The 21,798-nt window shown below is 37.1% G+C and overlaps 3 protein-coding genes across 4 annotated transcripts; 1 reads left to right on the top strand and 2 right to left on the bottom strand.

Moving 5' to 3' along the window:
- The first annotated feature begins 960 nt into the window (after positions 1-960).
- tial1 (TIA1 cytotoxic granule-associated RNA binding protein-like 1) lies at positions 961-10,949 on the top strand. 2 transcript variants are annotated; one of them, XM_020654453.3, is made up of 12 exons: positions 961-1,141; positions 1,590-1,686; positions 1,776-1,874; positions 2,009-2,063; positions 2,158-2,245; positions 4,093-4,168; positions 4,400-4,508; positions 6,666-6,761; positions 6,866-6,950; positions 7,173-7,296; positions 7,636-7,795; positions 8,007-10,949. In XM_020654453.3, the coding sequence occupies exons 1-11, from the start codon at positions 1,113-1,115 to the stop codon at positions 7,780-7,782; spliced, it is 1,005 nt and encodes a 334-aa protein (XP_020510109.1). In that variant the 5' UTR covers positions 961-1,112; the 3' UTR covers positions 7,783-7,795; positions 8,007-10,949. The 2 variants fall into 2 exon arrangements, with proteins under 2 accessions (XP_020510109.1, XP_020510108.1); XM_020654452.3 differs by having other exon boundaries at positions 967-1,141; positions 7,636-7,778.
- Positions 10,950-11,090: 141 nt separating this feature from the next.
- Positions 11,091-18,255, bottom strand: pkd2l1 (polycystic kidney disease 2-like 1). Its single transcript, XM_020654468.3, has 15 exons — positions 17,918-18,255; positions 17,489-17,602; positions 16,624-16,751; positions 16,243-16,496; positions 15,933-16,157; positions 15,611-15,839; positions 15,355-15,525; positions 15,095-15,276; positions 14,450-14,570; positions 12,856-12,954; positions 12,618-12,739; positions 12,432-12,549; positions 12,159-12,292; positions 11,894-12,049; positions 11,091-11,643 (listed from the first exon to the last, which is right to left on the bottom strand). The coding sequence occupies exons 1-15, from the start codon at positions 18,195-18,197 to the stop codon at positions 11,625-11,627; spliced, it is 2,352 nt and encodes a 783-aa protein (XP_020510124.1). The 5' UTR covers positions 18,198-18,255; the 3' UTR covers positions 11,091-11,624.
- A 2,823-nt stretch (positions 18,256-21,078) lies between these two features.
- atoh7 (atonal bHLH transcription factor 7) lies at positions 21,079-21,510 on the bottom strand. Its single transcript, XM_020654461.1, has one exon. The coding sequence runs from the start codon at positions 21,508-21,510 to the stop codon at positions 21,079-21,081; it is 432 nt and encodes a 143-aa protein (XP_020510117.1).
- Between the last annotated feature and the right edge of the window lie 288 nt (positions 21,511-21,798).

Genomic DNA, 21,798 nt, shown 5'->3' with positions numbered 1-21,798 from the left:
TTTTTAAATAGCCCTACCTATATTGAAACATCTCTCAGATGATAACATTGTAGGGCTGAAGTGGCGATGTGAAGGAGGTCAGACAGATATGGAGGGGCGAGGTTGTGGATGGCCTTGAAGGTGTACAGGAGGAGTTTGAAGATGATTCTTTGCTTCACTGGGAGCCAGTGGAGTTGCTGTAGGATGGGGGTGATGTGACGGTATGAGGGGGTTTTGGTGACAATACGGGCAGCAGTGTTTTGAACCAGTTGGAGCTTATGGAGGGACTTATGAGGAAGGCCGAAGAGGAGAGAATTACAATAATCAATACGGGAGGTGACGAGGCTGTGGACAAGGATGGAGACAGTATGGAATGGTAACAGTATGGTGATGAAGAGAAGGGGCCCCAGGACAGAGCCCTGGGGCACACCTGTAGTGACTGGGGAAGGCTCGAATTTGAAGGATTTGAGCTGTATGAACTGAGTGCGGCCTGATAGATAAGAGTGGAACCAGGTAAGGGGGGTGTGAGTGATGCCAATGGAGGAGAGTCTACTGAGGAGGATGGGGTGTGAGATAGCGTCAAAGGCTGCACTCAGGTCAAGAAGGATGAGGATGGAAAGTAAGCCGGAGTGAGAAGCAATGAGGAGATCGTTGGTGATTTTTAGTAGAGCAGTTTCTGTACTGTGACGGGGGCGGAAACCGGACTGGAGGGGCTGAGGCTATTTTTTTGTTTGCTTTTCTTTTAATAATAAGTCTTTCCACAAGTGGAAGTGTACATACCTGGTATTATTCTATTACTGTATTTATTGTATTTTTTCTGCCTTTATTTAACTGACGTACATATGTTTGATTTTTAACTTCTTGTTATTTTTAAAAATTATATTCCTGTTTCCTGTTTTCTTGAGCTGTTGTAACCTTTATCTTTATCTTTATCCTTTACCATCTCAGGGCTCTCGACCAGCATGATTTGTGTACTGGTTTGTTTGTGTGCTCTTTTTCAGAGTGACGTATCCTGTGCGACTGTGTCAGGTAGTTTCTGTGGTAGAAACTGTTGTTCACGGTTGTTCACCACGTACACTGCTGTCCGTTAACTAGCTTGTTATCATCGTTTATTGCTGTCAGTGTTATCGACCATGGATGACGAAACTCACCCCAAAACCTTGTAAGTATAAGTTATGTGTCTCACAGCAGCGTCAGATAATGTTATCGTTAGCACAGGCTACTAGCTAGGCTAACACAACCCACTGTCTACAAATAACAATACGTTACTGCTCGACAACATTTAGACATATTCAATGACATTAGAACACGATTGAACAATGTCCGATTAGAAAACACATGGTTAAAACAGAATTTCATGCATGAATTTCAAACATGCAAGTAGCCTACTCTACGTGAACGTTATCCGTTACCAGAGTTGGGCCAGCTAGTAGAGAAGTCAGAACATTTGAAGTTAATGTTTAACTGGACGTTTGGTCACTAATAATAAGGGGACGTTAATATCTGTTAGTTTGTCTGTTTTTCCAAATAGGTTTCACTATCCGTATCACATAGTCGTTACCTGGATTAGGCTGTGACTGTGTCTACAAATAAACATGTTTTCATTACAGATATGTGGGAAACCTCTCCAGGGATGTAACAGAAATATTGATACTGCAACTCTTCGCCCAGATAGGGCCCTGCAAAAGCTGCAAAATGATCACAGAGGTAACTTAAATTAGCCAAGACTGTACACATTTTGAAAAAATGCATCTACAGACTGGTTATTTGCAAAGACCATCCTTTGTCTCTTCCAGCATACAAGCAATGACCCCTATTGCTTTGTGGAGTTCTTTGAACACAGAGATGCTGCTGCAGCCCTTGCAGCCATGAATGGAAGGAAGATTTTAGGAAAGGTAGAACAGTTTCTCAGGACTGAAATTTAAGGCAGATTTGTGCATCCAATTGTGCATTTCGTTTGCGGAAAATGTCTGTTTCTGGTGTTTTCATTCATCGTTTTCAATTCTCTCTGTGAACTTTCTGCTTTCAGGGGGTCAAAGTAAACTGGGCCACCACTCCAAGTAGTCAGAAGAAAGACACATCCAGTAAGTGTTAATTTATTGATTTTATAATCTGGGGAAATTAATGTCACATTTAATGGTTTCTTCATTTTGTTCATTGTCCTTTATTTTGTTTTAGATCACTTCCATGTTTTTGTGGGTGATTTGAGCCCTGAGATTACCACTGATGATGTCACGGCTGCATTTGCACCTTTTGGGAAAATCTCGTAAGTTTTCACTTTAAGAACAGCTCCTTTACATATGCTGTGCAATGTTTGGGATGCTACAATAATAGCATAGTGATTTCACTATGGACAATGTGAAGGGTGACAATTCATCTTCTCTCATCTTCTTTAAGCTTGTCTCATCTTCTTTAAGCTTCTTTAAGATGGTAACATCTATGGCCATGTGAACATGCTTACAAAATTGATATGTATCTAATTTGAAAAGCTGATGAATTTTACAATTTGTAGAAAATGAGCAGCTAATAAGCTGTGTCTGATCTAACCCTAGATTTAGAGTTGGGGGGCAGTCCATGAACTTTTAAGTTTTCAGCTTTACTGAGTGTCAACTCCCTTTCTCCCCACTCTATTTCCTGATGTGTCCCATTCTGATGGTCGTCAAATAAAAGAGAAAAAAAATCTAAAGCTTGCAATTTCAAATGATACCTATACTATTGGGAGAGTGACTGTACTGAAGGATGGTACGGAACTTCTTTTTTTTCGCAATTTGGATGTATATGCATTATTTTTCATTGAGAGAACAAATTATCATGTAGAAATACTGATACCTGAGTAAGTTCTAGGAATGATTGCCTTTACAATAAATATATACTAAAATAAATATATACTTTCTTCCAGTATATATACTGGGAGAAAGATTAAGAAAAAGGCACCAGTGTAAGATTTAACATGTCAGTAGGGATGGTTAATGTTCAGCATCTTAGGCTTTTTTTTTTTTTTGCTTCATTTTGATGTATTCTTTGTTGTAGATACCATGTGTGATTTTAAACTCAACTGATGATAGACCATTAGAACTTTATGTAAAGCATGAATATAAATATCAGACTGGATCGAACCTCTTACCATCCTATCTGTGGCTTTGTTGTTAAAATAACTCAGATTAGCCTAATATAAGTAGAATATCAAGACCGTTATTATTTCATGTTCTTTAGCCCTTTATTTAAAAGTGTGGTAAGTAAAGTGTGTGTCACCTATGTGTATGTACCTGAACAGCTTATAGTTGTTGGTCTCAGTGAAATAATAGCACTTTGGTTATTTTACAGAAATGCTCATAGGATTGGACAGGAGCTTGAAGGCTTACAGCAAGGAACTGTGCACTCTGGAGACTCAGATGTAGTTTTTTTTCTCTATTTATTCCATTCTTTCTATATGTTTGTATTTGTAGATGTGTTAATATGATCTAGCTTAGATGAACAAAATCCAATACTCAATGTAATCCCCTGAGCCAATCTTTTAATTGTCTCATTTTAATTTGCATAGTGTTGTTTGTAGTGTAATGATCCTCTTCCAAAATTTCTTAAAATGTAAATTTCTCAAAATTTGCAGCTACCCAAACTCCGAACTACATATTGGTGGTAAAGAATTGACCAGGGAAAAAGAAATCTGTTAACAGGCCATGTATGCCTTTTAATTCCCCTTTTTCTCTTTTCATATATTCTATATCTTCATATTTGTAGGCAGAGCACAAACTGCAGATTTTAAGCATGTGCGGTAATCCATTTAATCTGTTCATCTGTGCATTTGAATAAGTAGCCTACTGTTCAGAAGACTGAACATAAAGTGGTGCTCTTGTGAAAAGGATCCTTTTATACTCTAAAATCATTGAAAACCAACACTGTAGGCTGCATGCTTTTGTACTTTGTTTGTTTGTTTTAAAGTTTTTATATATTTGAAGCTACATTTCCAGTCCTTACTAAGTACAAGTTCATCATAGCTAATATAATGTAGAATCAAGCACAGGATTCACTTTATAGTGTCTTTTTATTGATTCCTTTAGTTTGATGTATTTCAACTGAAAAGTACAGTGATGTTGCTTCCACATTTCCTTTCAGTGATTCTCGTGTTGTGAAAGACCTGACCACAGGAAAATCAAAGGGGTATGGATTTGTGTCCTTCCACAACAAACTGGTAAGGCTCCAGTGCAAGACCACAGACTGAAGGTTATTTCTATTTCCTGTTTCCTGTTTACTGACTGATTAATCACAGATGAAACTATAACTTAAAAGTACTTCAAATGTAAAATAACAAAACAGGTTTAATGTTGCTTACATTAAAATATGCAATGTATATTTGGAGTACTTATAATTAAATCTACAAATTCACTAAGCAGAATTGACCGTCTTTGATTTTGATTGACAGGATGCAGAGAATGCTATCATTAACATGGGGGGACAGTGGCTTGGAGGACGCCAAATCAGGACCAACTGGGCAACACGTAAACCACCAGCTCCTAAGAGTGCCCATGACGGTGAGTTTTAAAGGCTTTGCACAACCACAATACAACCACAAAGGGGAATTCACTTATTTGGGTTAATTAGAGCTTTCCATATGGTGGTGCAACTCTGAGCATCATTCATTTCACACAGGAACATGGAAAGAAACATTCCCCTTTGTTGATTGCCACCACTATGCTTGAGACTTAATTCTGAGTGAACATTGACATCTAAGAGAGAAGTTTGGATTAACCCTTTGTTTGGGAAGGGACTGCACAGAAAAGAAGCCTTTTTGCTGGCGCCGTAGGTACTGTAGTGTAAATGGTGTAGCCAACAGGATTGAATTCCACCAGGTGTGAAGATAAATCTTAAACTGTTAGTTTAAACTGTACATTGTGTCTCATTTGCTCCTACAACAACGAGAACTCAATGTAAAATCAAACACAAGTGATGTGATAGACCTTTTAAGTGTAAAAGCACAAAGGCAGCATAACACGGTAGCTTTGTTATGGCACTGTTGTGGAATCCTTGTATAAAAAAAGGATTATGTACAACTGCAGGGACTATTGGCTTCCCCGAGCACACAAGCTGCTCCAATGGAAAAAAAGTGTTTTCTGATCACTAAAACGTTTCAGCGTGACATTAATTGTAAATACAGTAGCCTTTTATCACCAACTCCCATCAGACTGTAAAACATTTCATTATTAGTGAACAATTCATTCTAATCTGATAAACAATGTAATGTTCAAGGTGTTGGATCATAAAGAGGTTCGCTGGTTTAGCTGAGTTTGTAATGAACCTTATTAAGTTTGAACTACGATGTGGGGTGACACACACAAGCACACACATCTTAATGACATGAAAAGGCAACTGCTCAGAAACCAATCTCTGATGTGGACAGACTGCTAATACCAATAAGTGTCAGGTATCGACCAGCAGGTGGAGATGTAAGTGTTCATTCTCCACTATAAGTTCTATTTTTAGTTGCTGCCACAAACCCTAAGTTTCTCTCTCTCTCTCTCTCTCTCTCTCTCTCTCTCTCTCTCTCTCTCTCTCTCTCTCTCTCTCTCCTCTCCCTCTCCCTCTCTTCACTGTACTCTATGTTATGAATTTGACCCCAGGGCAGGTAGAATAACCCCTGTGTTAAAGTTGCTATAACCTTGAACTGCAATATTAAAAATGTGAGTAATCGCTAAGACATTTAAATTCAATACAAATGCTCTTCTTTCCTTCTGTACTGTGGTCATTTTAATTATTTTCATGGGCCAACATGCAGTTTGCATGTTTTGTGTTTGAAAGCTGTAACCTGCAGTCTTAAAAAATTATCATAAGTGAATGCCAAAAACAAATTTACATTTGAAGTTGATCTTTTTCATTTGATGTAAGGATAGCATAGTAATTTATGCATGACCTGTTTTTACTTAAACCATCTGCTTAATGTAATTTGACATTTTTATGGTTTAAAATGCTGTTAATGCAGAACCTTATTTTGATTTAAAATAAATAAATAATACAGCAGCCTTGTGCTGAGTAATAGTGATGTTGGAAAAATAGTCCGGCCCACTGCAGGTCTCAATTGAACAAATCTGGCCCCCGAACCAGTATGAGTGACACCCCACACATACTAACTAGCAGGTAAAATATCCCCTGTCGGCTGGAGGGGGAGACAAATTAAAGGGGCATGTTGCCATGGTGATTTCAAACGCTGTCTGTCAATTTTTGAAGGTAAAATCAGGAGAAAAAAATATGTCCCAGAGTAGGGCATTCGTCTCGTGGCTCTGTTCATATTGTGAGATGGTGTGCAGTCATACGACCAAAATATCAAACATGTCAGAAATTCATCCAACCGGTTGGGTGTAGCTGATTGCACTGTAGATATCTGTTGTGTTTCATTGTACACTGCAAGATAGGCGCCAGGCAATCAGGCCGAAATTCGTTTCGACTTCAAAATGAGTCTGCAACTCAAAATAGGGCCATACAGTGTAGGCTGGGCTTTATCTGTCACATTTCAAAGGCTTCATTGCAAAGTGCATGGCATCGGTATGATTTAATATATAATAGCCCTCCCCTTGGTGGAACACCGACACTAAAAGCACAAGACACATACTTTATATTCACAAATGACACCAGAAAATTTTGATTTTTTTTGTTTAGTAACATTCCCTTACAACATGTTTGATTTTTTCTTACAGATGGCCCAAAGCAGCTGAGGTTTGATGACATTGTAAATCAGTCTTGTCCACAGAACTGTACTGTTTACTGTGGAGGCATCCAGTCAGGACTATCAGGCATGTGTCATCTTTGCAATCATAGTTTTATTATTTACCATACACTTTTCTAAAACAGTTGAAGATTTTACCACTTTAACTTGTTTTCTTCTGGATTCTTTCAGAACACCTAATGCGACAGACCTTCTCACTGTTTGGTCAAATAATGGAAATAAGAGTTTTCCCAGAGAAAGGATACTCCTTCATTAGGTAGTGCCATTGCAGTATTGGGCCTTTAGATGTCACTTTGCATGATTTAGTGACAGGACTGTTAAAACTTGATTTAGTGTTTATTGTCTTTTCGGTTCTGTTTGTCTTCACCATACTGCTTTATTAGGGTCATTAAGCTCATAGTTTTAATACTGTGTATTTCATGTTTTCCTTGATAGAGATCAGGCTTCATATCTTTAATTGCTTTTGTTTCCTTTAAAGATTTTCCACCCATGACAGTGCTGCACATGCCATTGTTTCAGTCAATGGCACAACCATTGAAGGTCACATAGTGAAGTGCTTCTGGGGAAAAGAATCTCCAGACATGGCAAAAACTCCACAGCAGGTAAGAAAATGGACCGGATTATTAAAAAGTTCTTGAGTATTTTTATATTTAAATTGAAGAGGACTGTAGAAAGACGGCACACATACGAAAGTTGTCGACATCTTTAACCCTGTTGACATTGGGTCATTCCAATAAAACTTGTGATTTTGATGGTTATGCTGATCATAAATTATTGTCTATATATGAAACTGTTATAGAAATATTATTATAAACAATTTGACTATTAGACTAAAATTTCCCTTTGAAACATTTTTCTTTGAAGGTTTTGAAACGTTTTCCTGTTGGAGATAAGTGGGAAGTAAGGACAATGGTAACCTTTCTCCTCTTTGTTCCATTTAGGTTGAGTACAGTCAATGGGGACAGTGGAACCATCCCTATGGAAATCCACAGCAGCAGTTTGGACAATATCTGACCAATGGGTGGCAAGTTCCCTCCTACAGTATGTACAGCCAGACATGGAACCAGCAAGGATTTGGAGTAGAGTGAGTTTGATACAATAGTATGTACTCAGTGAATTCCTAAACATTATACTATATAAATACATTGTAATGGGCTATAAGACTAACTACATTATTATTAAATGCCTCTAAATTGTGATCAATGGTTATTTTCTTAAACTTTTCCTTAGAAAAGTAGACTTTTTTTCATCAGATTTTTTTTTGACACATTGACCACAGTCATGCTTAGAAGGTGTTTTGGGGTCTTCACAGGCAGTCGGAGTCATCAGCCTGGATGGGAGGCTTTGGATCACAATCAGCCCAGACTGAAGACCCGGCCAGTTCTGTCATGACAAACCTGACCAACTTCAGCATGGCTGGCTACCAAATGCAGTAAGCCTGTCCTTGCCTAAGTGGAATGCCAAAGGAATTTCCAAAAAAACAATTTAGACCACGCAACTCTCTTTCAACTTGAAAGCTGATTTGGTTAAGGAAGGGCAAAAGGAATGTTCACAAAGCCTTTTTACTTAATGTTCTCCTCAACAACCAGTTTAACAAGTCTTTTTTCACATGTCTTCACTTTAAACTGTTTTGGATGACAATGAATTGTTAATCATTGAACATTCACTTGGGCCTCTGAAGTAAAGTCAAAGCAACCAACTTTGTAGATGCTGAAGGAAATGGCAGAAATTTTTAATGCTTAGTCCATGAAAACCATACCCAGACTGACATTTGTAGCTTTACCATACTTACTGTAGAGCGATCTAAACGGAGAGGAACCCCTGATGTCTTTCTCCTTATCACAATGACTAAAATTAAGGTAATGTTTACATTACAGTTGGTCTCAAATAGTATTTGTAAATTAACTCAGAGGAGCTGTAAGCACACTAAAAATAAGCAACCACCTTGCTCCAGCGGCTGTAAATGAAGCTGGATTAAAATCCCTTAAAGAACCTTGACTTTGAGATATTTAAACATTATATTTATAGCAATGTCTGGTTTGAGTTTCCAGTGTTCTTTGACATCTTTAAGTAAACAAAATGCCATATTTTACCAGAGAAATCAGTACACTGCTTACGTGACATGCATTGATAAGTCCTTTTTTCATGGTTTTAACAGTATCAGTATACAGTGGTGACAGTGATGTATAGATCAAGTATTAACAGTCACTGTGAATATGTGTTACAGACTGCTGTGAGCCACAAGAATGAACCAACCTACTAAAAGTTGGTCTTGGCTTAGCTTCATCTTAAAATCTAGTCCTAAATTGATATAGAATAAAGGCCTCTAAATGGTAGTTTAACCTGTAGAAACTATTTGTATGAATAACTATGGATTTAAATGAGACTTAAACAGGACTGCATATGTCTCTGGTACATTTTATGTAGCCTACAGTAACAATTATCTACACGCTTTAAAGCAAAAAAAGAGAGAGAGAGAATTTGGTTCTACATTCTAGTTAGTGACCGGGATGTTCTCTCCAGAGTTGTGATGGATTTTAAACTACACCCAAGTTTTGCGTAGAATAGATTTATTTATAGATTTATTATTTATAAAAGCTTGTTTGTTAAACAGTGATTGACTTTGAACTTATTTACAACTTACTTATGTTGAATGTCAATGTAACTTTTAAATATATGCATTGATACAAGTCAATATAGTTGAGGTAAGACATTTTATGTTGAAAATATCCATTTTTTCAATTGAGTGGGACTTATAACCTATTATATATTATTGACAGTGCAGGTTAACTATTTTTTGTTTCTTTTCCATCAATCTTTAATCGTATAGCGACAATTCATAACAAGTGTTATCTTGAGACACTTTACAAAAAGCAGGTAAAAGACCTTACTTATTGTTATGTTACAAAAAGCAGGTAAAATACCTTACTTATTGCTATGTTACAAAAAGCAGGTAAAAGACCTTACTTATTGCTATGTTACAAAAAGCAGGTAAAAGACCTTACTTATTGCTATGTTACAAAAAGCAGGTAAAAGACCTTACTTATTGCTATGTTACAAAAAGCAGGTAAAAGACCTTACTCATTGTTATGTTACAAAAGAGCAGGAAAAAGACCTTACTCATTCTTATGTTACAAAAAGCAGGTAAAACATCTTACTTATTGCTATATTCCAAAGACCCATGGTTAGTCCATCATGACCATAGCACTTAGCAACATTTAGCAAAACTTACAGTGGCAAGAAAAAAACGTCCTTTTAAGAGGCAGAAAAGGGGGGCAGGCCATCCACCAACTAATGTCTTTGAAATTATTTTTCTATAGACCTTACACTCAGTGTAAGTAAAACATAATGCTGTGCCCTTTTTCCGTTTTGTGTAAAGAGAAGTTTTCAAAGGTTTTAGGCATACTACAAATTGATGGGCACCTTTTCTGCCCTTTAATTCTCTTGAGTATTTTCTGAATAGTTTTATATATTCAAGGTAAGCTGTTGAAAAAATACTTGGAAAGTAAAAGTAATATTTTCCCCATTTACATTTTATTTGATAATGTGCCATTCTGTACAATGTATTGTACCTCCTTTAAAGTCACTCCTTTTTCCTGCTGTACTAGCCATTAATCTTGATTTATTACAAAAAAAAAAAAAAAAAAAGGTGGTGTTATGTAACAAATCATGTCGGCTCAGAGCATGAATAGAAACATTACTTATAATTGGGAGAATGTTCTGAAATATTATGTCTTCAGTTGGGGGATTTTATAATTATCCATCACACTTTTTTCTTCTTTTTTTCCCACTCTGAGTTTCTGCCTGTTTTTAAGTGTTTGTGCCATTTTCGGGAATAAGCAGAAAGCTTGAACCAACATGTTCTTTATGTTGCATAACATAATGTGCATGTTGACCAACAAGAGTGATATAATATAACCGGAAGGAATGAATTTCCTGTGTAAGGGGAAGATCGCAGTAAGTTACACAATTAAAACAACATTTAAATCTAGGTGGTGCGTGCATTTATTGGACACTGATACAATACTTGGACACAAGTTGTTCATTATACATAAGCATACATACTGTAAAATTCTAACAGACCTAGTAATGCTTTTTACAGTTATTAAAATGAGGTTGTTGATACAATATGCAATTTTCAATTTAAACATGAATGTATTTCTATAGGTTTGCTCAAAATTAACCTTGTTTTAATTGATTTGCAAGTATAAACTTTGAATTAAAATGACCCAATAAATAAAACATTGCAGTAATACCTCCGGTTTTGTTTTGTTTGTTTTTGAGTTCAGTTTTGAATAAAAACTTCTGGACACTGTCATACATTGCTATGTAACAGCATGCAGTTTAGGCAGCTGAAGAGATGGACAAAGTTATTGTTGTCAAATTATTATGAAAGCATCAAATCACCAATTATGCAAACGATTTATGCCCTTAATGTGCAAATGAGCTGGGAGCTTTCAGCTCACTTGCTTCTAATCACTTCTAAACATCAACCACCTTCGCAAACATTCAGGTATTAGGTACTATATATATTTCCTTATAGTCTCTTATAGTGAATTTCTCTCATATTGCACAACTTTTTTCTAATCTAAAGTTACATTTATATTACACAACACAAAGTGTTTATTGTATGTATCTGAGAGAATACTATAACAAGTTTACGTACAGTTTTTCTAAGCTAAGACTTGATACAGTTTGCAAAGTGTCTTGAAATGATGAGCTGTTACTCAAGATGGACAGGGTTGAATATCTGCCAGTAGTCAATTGTTTATCTAACTGAAAACATTTCTGAAACATTAAATATTGTTGCTTTGTGACTTGTTCATCCTCCTGTTTCCATGTCTCAGGTTAGTCACATATGACAGTTGTATATGGTGTTGCTGCAAACTCTCCTTGATGTGACTATCCAAACAGATAAGGACGTTTCGATCTAAGGTAACTTCCTCCCCCTGGATAGGGTAGATCAAAAATAACAATTAACATTTGGAATTCAAAGGAATTTATCCAAGAACATTTCTATTTTGATTTGCTGAAATCTTCTGTGCAAGATAAACGTTTTCTTCATATTGTACAACAGCCATTTCAACAACCCAGTTTTTACATGGCATCACTTCTTAGTGTACTCAATGAGCCTATAATGCTTAATATTTGTATGAAGCAGCTTTCTAGCCTTAAATGAATAAAGCACTTGATACTCACAACAAGACTTTGCACACATTATTAGTAACAAGAAGTTCCCCTGCTGTTCCGTTTCCATCAGCTTTCTCCTGTAATCCCAGTTTCTCCATAATCAACTCCACTCTGGATGTGATCCCTGCCATGGTGCTCTCAAGGTGGAGAACCTGTTGGACCAGTCTACCATGGTGAAAGAAGAGTTATTCAGCGTTAGCATTTATTATAATAACATTTCTTTCTTTTGTTTTGAACATTTTCAAGACATTTCATAAATATATATTTTTCAAACCCCACAAACGTCTCCTTGTTCACAAAGTTATGAACCAATGGGGTTTTCTGCTCATTGGCTGTAACAGAAGGCTTGTCAAGTAATTCTTCCCTGTAATTAATTCCAAGATTATTGAGTTCAGCGCAAAGAGCATCCTGAAAACAAATTTGAAAAAACATCATAACTTTGTCAGCATTTATCTTCAGAATAAAAATAAGTAAAAAAAATGTTACAAGAATGACATGAAAACAAGTTGAATTTCTACAGTATTATGATGTAGACTTTGACACAAACCCTCTTTTCCTCCAGCTCGATTTTCATTCTCTCCTGTTCAACCTCATCCAGAATTTGGTTGCTATCATGGTCAAACCGCGAGAAGGCTGCTGAAATTTCATGATCAGCATGTCCCATCCTGCAAAATTATCTGAATGGTTAAGATTCTGTTATTATATTCTTTGCTATTTGATATATTTTACTTACTCTTTAAGAGTCTCTCTAAAGTCCTCAAATTCAATTTCTCCAGATCCAGATTGTAGTGCTTTCTGAACATCTGATATTTTCTCCTTTTTAATTTTCAACTTTGAAAATGTCTTCATGTAACGCTGAATTACAAGAGAAAATTATTTATACCCATTTGAACTGTTAAGCGTTCATAATGTTATCTTTTATAATTACATTAATCACATAATTAATGTATTACATTAATCAATGCTTTTACCTGCTTGATGATGTCAGTAATTTGTAGCTCATCTTTTTGGGATGAAAGCTCCTCCTTAACCTCAGAATAAGTGTCATTTATAATGGCCAGGAACATGTTCTGAAATATAGAAACAAAGCATTTCAAATAAAAACAAAGAAAAAAATGGGGAAATTAATTCAAAGACAAACTTGAATGAAGACTTATTCTGAAATATATAGAAAGACAGACTTCTTTAGGAACTCTAGATTACCTACAGGAATTACTTGGGCATTTATCTAAACAGAGAGTGGCAGGCTTCACCAAAGGTTACAGTTATTGACACACGTATCTGCTGAAAAATGTTTTCAGCAGATTGAGGGGACTGCCCACAGCGAGCGCTCCAGAGCAGTTTTGGGGTTCGGTGGGACTTTACACTTATGGGATTTTATAACACTTCTCTATTTTTCTGACTACTGAGAGTGCTTTGACCCAACATGTCACATTCACCCTTTCATAGCACATTCACACACTGATGGCAGATGCTGCTACATAAAGAGCCCAACTGCACTAATTCATTCACCCCACACTGGTGTAGCAGCAGGAGCAATTTAGGGTTCAGGGACGCTTCAACATGTGAATCCAGGAGCTAATTTGAAACATAAGCCGTTTTCACATATGCACTCTGGATAATATCTAGATATTTACAGGAGGACTTCTTCTGAGATTCTCCCGACCTAGTCGTTCACATATGCTCCTCACAGCGGGGGCCTGGGGGGGTGTTTTCCCGACGTAAGACGTGACGTAAATAAACGTGGAAGTAGCGGCCGAAGCAACAGAGTCCGCTACACAACGGTATAATGAGAATATTTGCCTTTATATCAATGCTATGTGTAATCCAATGGAATGACAACATCCACAAAAGAGAGGAGAACAACATACTGACGAACAGAAAACATAATGCAGCTGTTTAATTACGTGCACGGAGATCGTAGTGGTCGTGTGCAGACACTTTAGCCGGTCACTGTTTATAAACGTCATTCTCTTTCCATTGGCTCGAATTGAAATCTCCGGAGTATATGCGGAGACATCAGCTCACTCGGATATTCTGCAGATAAAATACTAGGGGTCTGGCGACCAACTCTATCACTGAGCCTCAGCTATTGATTTATAAATCATTGATTCATAAATTAATAAATCAATAGCTGAGTACTGACCCATAATAATACATTTAAAAATAATGGTAAATGGACTTGTATAGCGCTTTTCTAGTCTTCTGACTGCTAAGTGCTTTTACATCACATGTCACACCCACCCATTCATACCCATTCACACACTGATGGCAGAGGTTGATATGTAAAGAAGGTGTAAAGTGACCATCGGAAGTAACTAATCACTAATCAATATGTCACCAAACATTGTGAGTAATTTGGGGTTAAGTATCTTGCCCAAGGACACATGGGACATGTTGCAGCAGGAGCTGGGAATTGAGAGACGAACATTTCTACCAACTGAGCCACAGTGGAAAAGGAACTGTCTGCAAAGCTGCTTGAACACTTACTTATTAACGTAATAAGTAAGTAATGACCACACTCATCTTTTTAAATATATCATCTTGTTTAGAGGAATGACTTACCAGTAGAACAAAGAAAACAAAAAATACATAGGTGACAAAGTAGATTGGTCCAAGGACTCTGTTAGCACGGTCGATAGCATCATAATCAAAGTCTCCAAGAATTATCCTGAACTGTGTAAAGCTGCACAAAAAAAAGTATGAATTAATTTCAGCTCAATCATCCTTTCTAGGTATGTACTCCTTAAAGGCTTTATTTGTGATTTTTCACACTTAAATGTAATATAAATCAAGTATATCCTCTGAAAATAACTGAGTCATGACTGTCTACAATGGGTGTAACACCCGAGTCCCACTGTCTGTGATGCTTTCAGAGTTTTCAGAGTCCTATCTTCAGTTTGTTTACATCGCCCGGACAGCTTGCCGGCTCATCCCCCATGTATAAAAGTTGTTTAATTGAGGGACTAGAGAAAAGAACAATAACATACTGTACTCACTGCTTAACTGTGTTTCTCGATCATGCTCATTTCAGGTAAATTTACACGCAGTGTGAAGATACAAGCATAATAAAGATCGCTAGCATTAGCATGCTAACACAACAATGCACTGCGAGTTGTTTTGGTTTCATGCTGGTGCTCAAGGGCGACATCTGCTGGATCAAAAAATCGCATATAAAGCCTTTAAGCCACTGTTTTTGACACCTCTTACATGCACTTGATGAAGGTGCTGAAAGAATCAACCTCTGTCCCAAAGAGTAGATATCCAAGTTGCGCATAGGCGAAGAATACAATGAAGAACATGATGGCAAAGCCCAAGATATCTTTGGCACATCGACCCAGTGTGGAGGACAGCTGAGTCATGGTCTTGTTAAAACTGATGTATTTGAAAACCTAAAGAGGAAAGTGCATAATTTTGGGGACGATGAAAGAAAAATTGGTGTGTTTGATTAAAGCATGTCCGTACTTTACCTTGATCCATGCAAAGAACAAGTTTACTGCATTCATGTTGTTGTACTGTGTCTGCCAGAAGGCAAGAAATTCAAAATCAGCATAGGTATCAGGCTGCTCCAGCAGTTTGTCAAGCAATGTGTCCACTTTGATGGTTCGGAATATATTGAATACAATGGCAACGATGGCAAGCTGGAAAGGGGAATTATTTTACTTATTTAATACCAAGGACAGAGAAAGGACATATTTCAATCAAATAAAAACAATGTTTTCTTACCATGATGACAACAATATCTAGAACGTTCCAAATGCTTTTGAAATAAAAGAACTTGTGTATTTGTAGCTCAAGAACCTCCTCAACAACATAGTAGAGAATGAATAAACAGAAGACTATCTCGCAGCCAAGGATAAAGTAATCCCAGTTGGTGATGTACCGAATCAGTTTTACTGTTCTTATCTGGTAGGAAGTGATTGCTCCACCAGTTGCTGGGAACTCAATCAACAACCTGAAAGAAGCAGATAAAATGTTGTTCAACTATTAGATGGGACAACTATTAGATGACACCGAACCAATGGGTGAAGTCATTGTTTCCTTTTACCTGATGACACAGAACATGTTGATGTTTGCATTGTAAGTTGAAAAGTCGACAAAGACTGCCCTGGTTCCTCTGTCAAGCCACAGGTTGTCTTCCAGTTCCCTCAGAACGATTGTGCTCTCCTCTTTTGTCCGACCCAGGTCTTGATAGTATCCTGCGCCACTGTATGTGGTCAGCAATCCCCAGTGAGAGGAACCTTTTATTTCTTTTTCCGTATGATAGGTCCAGCTGCAGAGGAGCAAATATATTTTTGCAGTTTTTCTCTGTTCAAACATATTGAAATCAACCTTGTAAGAAAAAATTGCAGGCTTACGCAGTGCCATTGAAGAGACCAAATCTAAGGTCATCCTCCTTCTTTTCATTGTATACATCAAAACACCCTATTATCTCGTCCTGGAAGCTGCTGTGGACCTTGCAGGAGTTGTTCATAATCTTGACCTGTCTCAGTCTGGGGACTCCCAGCAGCATATTCTCATAGTAGATAAAGGACTTGTCTCCACTCTCCATGGACTGGTTGTTGTACCATTTATTCCAGTAGAGGCCATCAAGTAAGGGGCCATGGGTATACTGTTTATAAAAAAAGAGGGAGGATGCAGTTTAATTTGCTTAAAGAAAAAAAGAAAAAACAATTCTAGTTTACAGTTATTTCTCCCTTTGGTGTACATGGAAAAAAATGAAGTGGAGGAATACTCACGGTCCAGAAGTCGGCCATTGTGCTAATGGACTGAAACCTAACTCCACTTTCACTGGCTGTATTCACAAACAGGTCAGTCATGACTTTAGTGTAGTAGTACGTGCTAGAGCTGGTCATACCGTATGTCACTGAAATACAACGTAATTACATTGTTAATTGATCACTATCTGGCTCAGCTCCAAATGTTCCATTCAACAGTCTAGATAAGAATATGGGTTGAAATATAGATGCCATATAAATAAAGCCTCAGTGAGGAATTGTTTGGCTGATTTTATGTCACTGCAGTCAAATAGATTCAGATTAGAGGACACGATTTGTTTGTTGAGCAAGAACACTACCCTAGCGCAAATAGCCTCATCAAACAAAGTAAATCTAAACCAGACAAAGAGACAATGGTTGGAGACCAAATGCTCTTATCTCAAAAAGGCAAGAGAGCAGTGGTCATGTCCCTTTCTCTCTTACTGCTCAATTGGACAATGGCTTTCAGGCACAGGAATAAAGGGCAATTGTAGCAAGCTTTAAAGAAAGGGGGGATTGCACGGTAAATCAACAGTCCAAAGTGCCCTATACATAAACATAGAGCAAAATGGTGAGCTCTTTGACAAATAATCTGCATAACTGAAACAAAACATGATTGATATATAGTCAAATACAAAAACTATAAAGACAGAAAGAAACACAAAAATACGTCATTATTGCCTTTATTGTAAATACTCTGTAATGAATCAAACCCAAAACCACATTTAAATTCTCTTAACCCCCCGGTTAGTGATGTTGATCGATTTTAAGACAACCATAAGTACCAGAAATACACATTATAAAGGTATATTATATACCTACAGTACCTCATATGAAAAATACTTACAGAGACATATATCCACCAGAAACAAGAGATAGAGCAGTAACTCCCGTAGTGTGGTTCGAACAAACAGTTCCCTGTTGTTTGAAGTGTTTTCAGTCAATGTTGTGCCCCACAAGCCTAAATCATTTAAAAAAAAAAAAAAGATATCATTTGGTCATTTAAATACTGAATTACTTGTAAAGTTCAGACTGCTTTTAATTAATTTTCAGACATAACATTGACTATGGGATGAAATATACTTGACAACATTCTATTTAAGTCGATATTTGATTAGCCATCATCATCACAGAAAAAACCCAAACTGAACCAGTGATTAAACAAAAAGACTTCAGTAAGATCTTTGTTTTTGTCAGGAAATTAGAGAGGTTTATTTTTTTACAGTCATTAAACAAATTATTCAAATGACTTAAAGAAATTCTGCTGGCTGCCTACCTTTGACAAAAAAGCAGCAGCCTTTTTGTTTCTTCGCCAGGCTTTTGTCCGTAGATGGGGACCCTTCTGGGAATGGGCTGGGGTTGTCCAGTCGGTACATGCTGTCCATAGAGTTCTGGAAAAGGGGCTGAGGGTTGTAGATTGTGTCTAGAGCTTGGGGCAGGGGTGGAGTGGTGCTGCAGAAGCCCTGGTTTACCCATGCCCCCATGCCCTTACTGTCCAACTCACACTCAACTTGTCCAGTCAGGTGGCTCTCAGCTCGGTTGTTCAGGCACTTCATGCTGTTGGATGCCTAAGTTTTTCTGTATAAACAGCTGGTTTAAGATCAGAGAGGAAAGTAAGGCAGATCAGTGAAGGCAGTGCTGGAGAGTTGATTATAAAGAGTTGATGACATCAGCTTTGCTGAGGGCGGAGTTTCTGGTCCTTTGGTGAAGCCTTTGTTGTTTTTAGAATGACACCCAATTATAGCACATTCAAATGTATAAAGTGATAGATGTAATAGTATTGACATACTTTTGATCTGTTTACATTTCACTTAATTATGAAGCGCTTTCAAACCAATAAGCATCCAAAAGTGTTATCGAATGTTTTGCCTGTATCAAAATGGTGATAGGGTTGTTTGAGAGTTGATTGTGTTTCTAGTTAGTAAGGATTTTCATTGTTGCATTTAAATAGACAATTAATTTACTAAAATGTAAGTTAATCACTCTACACCAAAAACATACTAAACAAGTGTACAACCCCACACCAACCTGAGAGTAAAGAGCTGAAATTTATTAAATACCTGCAAAATTTGAAGTAACGTTATACTTTAGTTTTGCTGCTTTGCTAAAGTGCTCATGATGGATAGGCCGGGTCTTTGTAATATAGCAATAAGTAAGGTCTTTTACCTGCTTTTTGTAACATAACAATGAGTAAGGTCTTTTTACCTGCTCTTTTGTAATGTTAACAGACAAAGAGTAAGGTATTTTACCTGTTTTTTGTAAAGTGTCTTGAGATAACACTTGTTATGAGTTGACGCTATACAAAATAAATTGAATTGAATTGAATTTAGTTGGGGACTACAATTCTACAAACCCACCTAAAGTAATGTGCCTGAATTGTATTCAACCTTGTTGGCTAAATAGTTCTGCAGTTAGAAGATGTCCACATGGTGAACATTGTTGGCTTATTTGATTTAATTTGCTCCTATTGAGCAAATCATATCATGGAGCCATTTTCTTTTTTCAATGATTCTCTATTGCTGCTTGTAACTGGATTAATGAAGAGTATAATTGCAGTACCCTAAATGGCCTCTGCCTCATTACTATAACACACTGTTGACATTGCCATCTATTGGTTTTGACATGCCAACTGTAAGATAGAACGTCTGTGTCTGTCATGATTTGGTCTCGTTTGGTTTTCTTTTTCAGAGTTTAGATTTTCTTGTTTACGTTTTTTTTTCTTCCCTAGTGTTACTCGTTTCCCTGTTCCCTGTTTCCTGTTTCCTAGTTTAGTCTTATGTTTAGTCTGTTTTATTTTTCATCACGTACCATGTCAGTGTTTGTGTTTCTACCTTGTCTGTACTGCAAAGCAAATGAGCACCTTGTAACACAATTGTACGATTTAAGTATTATTTTGGTCGATATTCATATTTTAAAAAGAAGATTAATTTACAGATTTGGCTATATATAATTTTTCTCTAGTTTTGTATGAATCATTGAAATGTATCTTTACTTTTATGTCTGTTTTATATTCGTAAATAGTGACATAGTAGCGAGCAGATTTAAAACAGATCGTTTTAAAAACAACATGTTAGAACATAAATGACATATGAATAGTGTTTTTGCAGCTGGACACAAATGATGTATTTTTGTATGTGTCCTGTGCCTAATGCAGATAGAGTTTTGGTGCAGCTATGGGTCTTCATGCTTCAGCGGCTCAAAACAGAGTGATTACATGCAGCCATTACCACACAATAGAGTTTGATTTTGCTCGCTTTCTGAAGCCGTGGCAGGATCTTGCAAACAGCCTCCTTTAATTTGTGATGCCTTGTGTCACCATTCAAACGTTTTCACATTTGGAACAAGCTCTTTCAGTGATGAAGGTTTACTATTTGCATGTGTAACAGTTGGTTTCCAACAATTGATAAGTGTCAATCATGTGGCCTCCTGCTTTATCTCTGCTGATGTTGAAGTATTGAATGTTTTAGTGCAAAGGGTACTGAGATTGTAGTAGTTCAGTTATTTTGTCATGGTTCTCCATAAATTTGTTTTATTTCAAATGCCTAGATTATTTTCCTTCATTAACATAAAAGTGCCTTATCTTGGCGCACAGGAGTTTAGAAGAAAAGGATGATTTATTGTGAGGGGTGCATAGCAGGGTAATGCTTTATGTCATGACCTGCCAATTGATGCTCTTGAAAACTTGACAAATCCAATATGGGGAATGTGCTATATATAATTTTTTCCCTAGTTGAAATAAAAATTAGGGCTTAAATGTTACTTTTTCAATTGAAGTTTTACTTAAATTTACTCTTGTTGTTAGATGTTATACTGGGCTGGATAAGCCATAAAGTTTATAACCAACTTATTTTGCATAAAATAATAAGCTATACGGTAGATCTAATTTGAAAGACATTTCATAGTTTCAATTTTCATATATTTTCATATTTTACCATCATAATTAACTGAACAATTTGTCTAATGAGGAATTGAAAGACTTTTTTTTGTATAAAATAGCTTTTATTTATGATGCAGAACTAAAATTAATCACAATAGAGGTATTTCAACTCTACAAATGTGTACTTAAACTCGGCAAAACAAGTTTAATTCATTATACAATGCAACTTAGACCACAAAAAATTTCTCAAAATGAACTGAACATTTCACATCATCAAACATCTGATAAAAAAAGATACTGACTGCCTATTTCTTAGGTCATTTGGGGTAATCCAATGACTGATAAAAGACATCAATTGCCTATGGTTTTGATACAATCTAGTGGTCTATAATGACACTATATTTCATTTATTGTTATACATTGAACAAAACAATGCTTTATATTGCTAACCCTGTATGAACATCACACAAAAATGGCAGACAACACAAAAAGGAAATAAAGCAATACTGTATTTACTCTCTATTCACAAAATGACTGATTATCCATCAAATGGAAGCTGTTTATGTGTGGACCATATGGCTCTTGAACTGATATAAGATCGAAGAGTGGATACATTCCTGTCCAGCTGGAGAGTCATACCTCATGAGACAGGGGTAGTTTTCAGGCTGATCACAGTCAAACTGCAGGTCCAGCCACTGCCTGTAAGGAGCATTATGCCTCTTTGGGTCTGTCAGGATCCGGTTGAGGGCCATGATGTAGCTGAGGGCCATCTGCAGAGTTTCGTACTTAGAGAGTTTTTTGTCCTGGCCCCACTGGGGGACCACTTTGCGTAAGCAATCAAAGGCTGTGTTCAAACCCTCCATCCTCTTTCTCTCCCTGGCATTGGCAGCCATCCGTCGCCTTGTGGTAGTCTCATATTTCTCTGGACTCTTGGAGTCTGGGTCTGAAGATTCTGATCCAGAGTCAGTGCAGCTTGGTCGACGAGACTTCATGATTTTGGGTTGAAGAATCAAACCAGTATAAGTCCTCTGATCAGAAAAAACTCAGTTGGCTTCCAATAAATGTATAAGAGTTTCCAGTTGTGGTTTTAGGGCTCCTCAGCCTCTTGAACTTCCTGTGGGCTCCAAGCTGTGTGTCCTTGGTACAGATACTCCCAACAGTGGAGAGTGTAAGAAGTCCAAGATGTCAGTGATACAGTAGACTGAGAAGAAGTAGCTTTTATAAGATAGGACAGCTGAACAGGTGGCAGCAGGTGGAGCCCCCCCCCCCCCCAAACCACA

The sequence above is a fragment of the Labrus bergylta genome, chromosome 10 (assembly GCF_963930695.1).
Source record: "Labrus bergylta chromosome 10, fLabBer1.1, whole genome shotgun sequence".
Taxonomy (NCBI): Eukaryota; Metazoa; Chordata; class Actinopteri; order Labriformes; family Labridae; genus Labrus; species Labrus bergylta.
This window is presented reverse-complemented; position numbering and strand designations above follow the sequence as displayed.

Excerpts from the sequence above, each read along its gene's own strand:
- tial1 (XM_020654452.3), top strand. The coding sequence starts at position 1,113 with ATGGATGACGAAACTCACCCCAAAACCTT. Across the intron at positions 1,687-1,775 it reads GCTGCAAAATGATCACAGAG|CATACAAGCAATGACCCCTA; the intron begins GTAACTTAAATT and ends TGTCTCTTCCAG. Across the intron at positions 4,509-6,665 it reads TCCTAAGAGTGCCCATGACG|ATGGCCCAAAGCAGCTGAGG; the intron begins GTGAGTTTTAAA and ends TTTTTCTTACAG.
- pkd2l1 (XM_020654468.3), bottom strand. The coding sequence starts at position 18,197 with ATGAAGTGCCTGAACAACCGAGCTGAGAGCCACCTGACTGGACAAGTT. Across the intron at positions 16,752-17,488 it reads TCTGGTGGATATATGTCTCT|TGACATACGGTATGACCAGC; the intron begins GTAAGTATTTTT and ends GTTGTATTTCAG. Across the intron at positions 12,550-12,617 it reads TTTAGAGAGACTCTTAAAGA|GATGGGACATGCTGATCATG; the intron begins GTAAGTAAAATA and ends ATAATTTTGCAG.
- atoh7 (XM_020654461.1), bottom strand. The coding sequence starts at position 21,510 with ATGAAGTCTCGTCGACCAAGCTGCACTGACTCTGGATCAGAATCTTCA.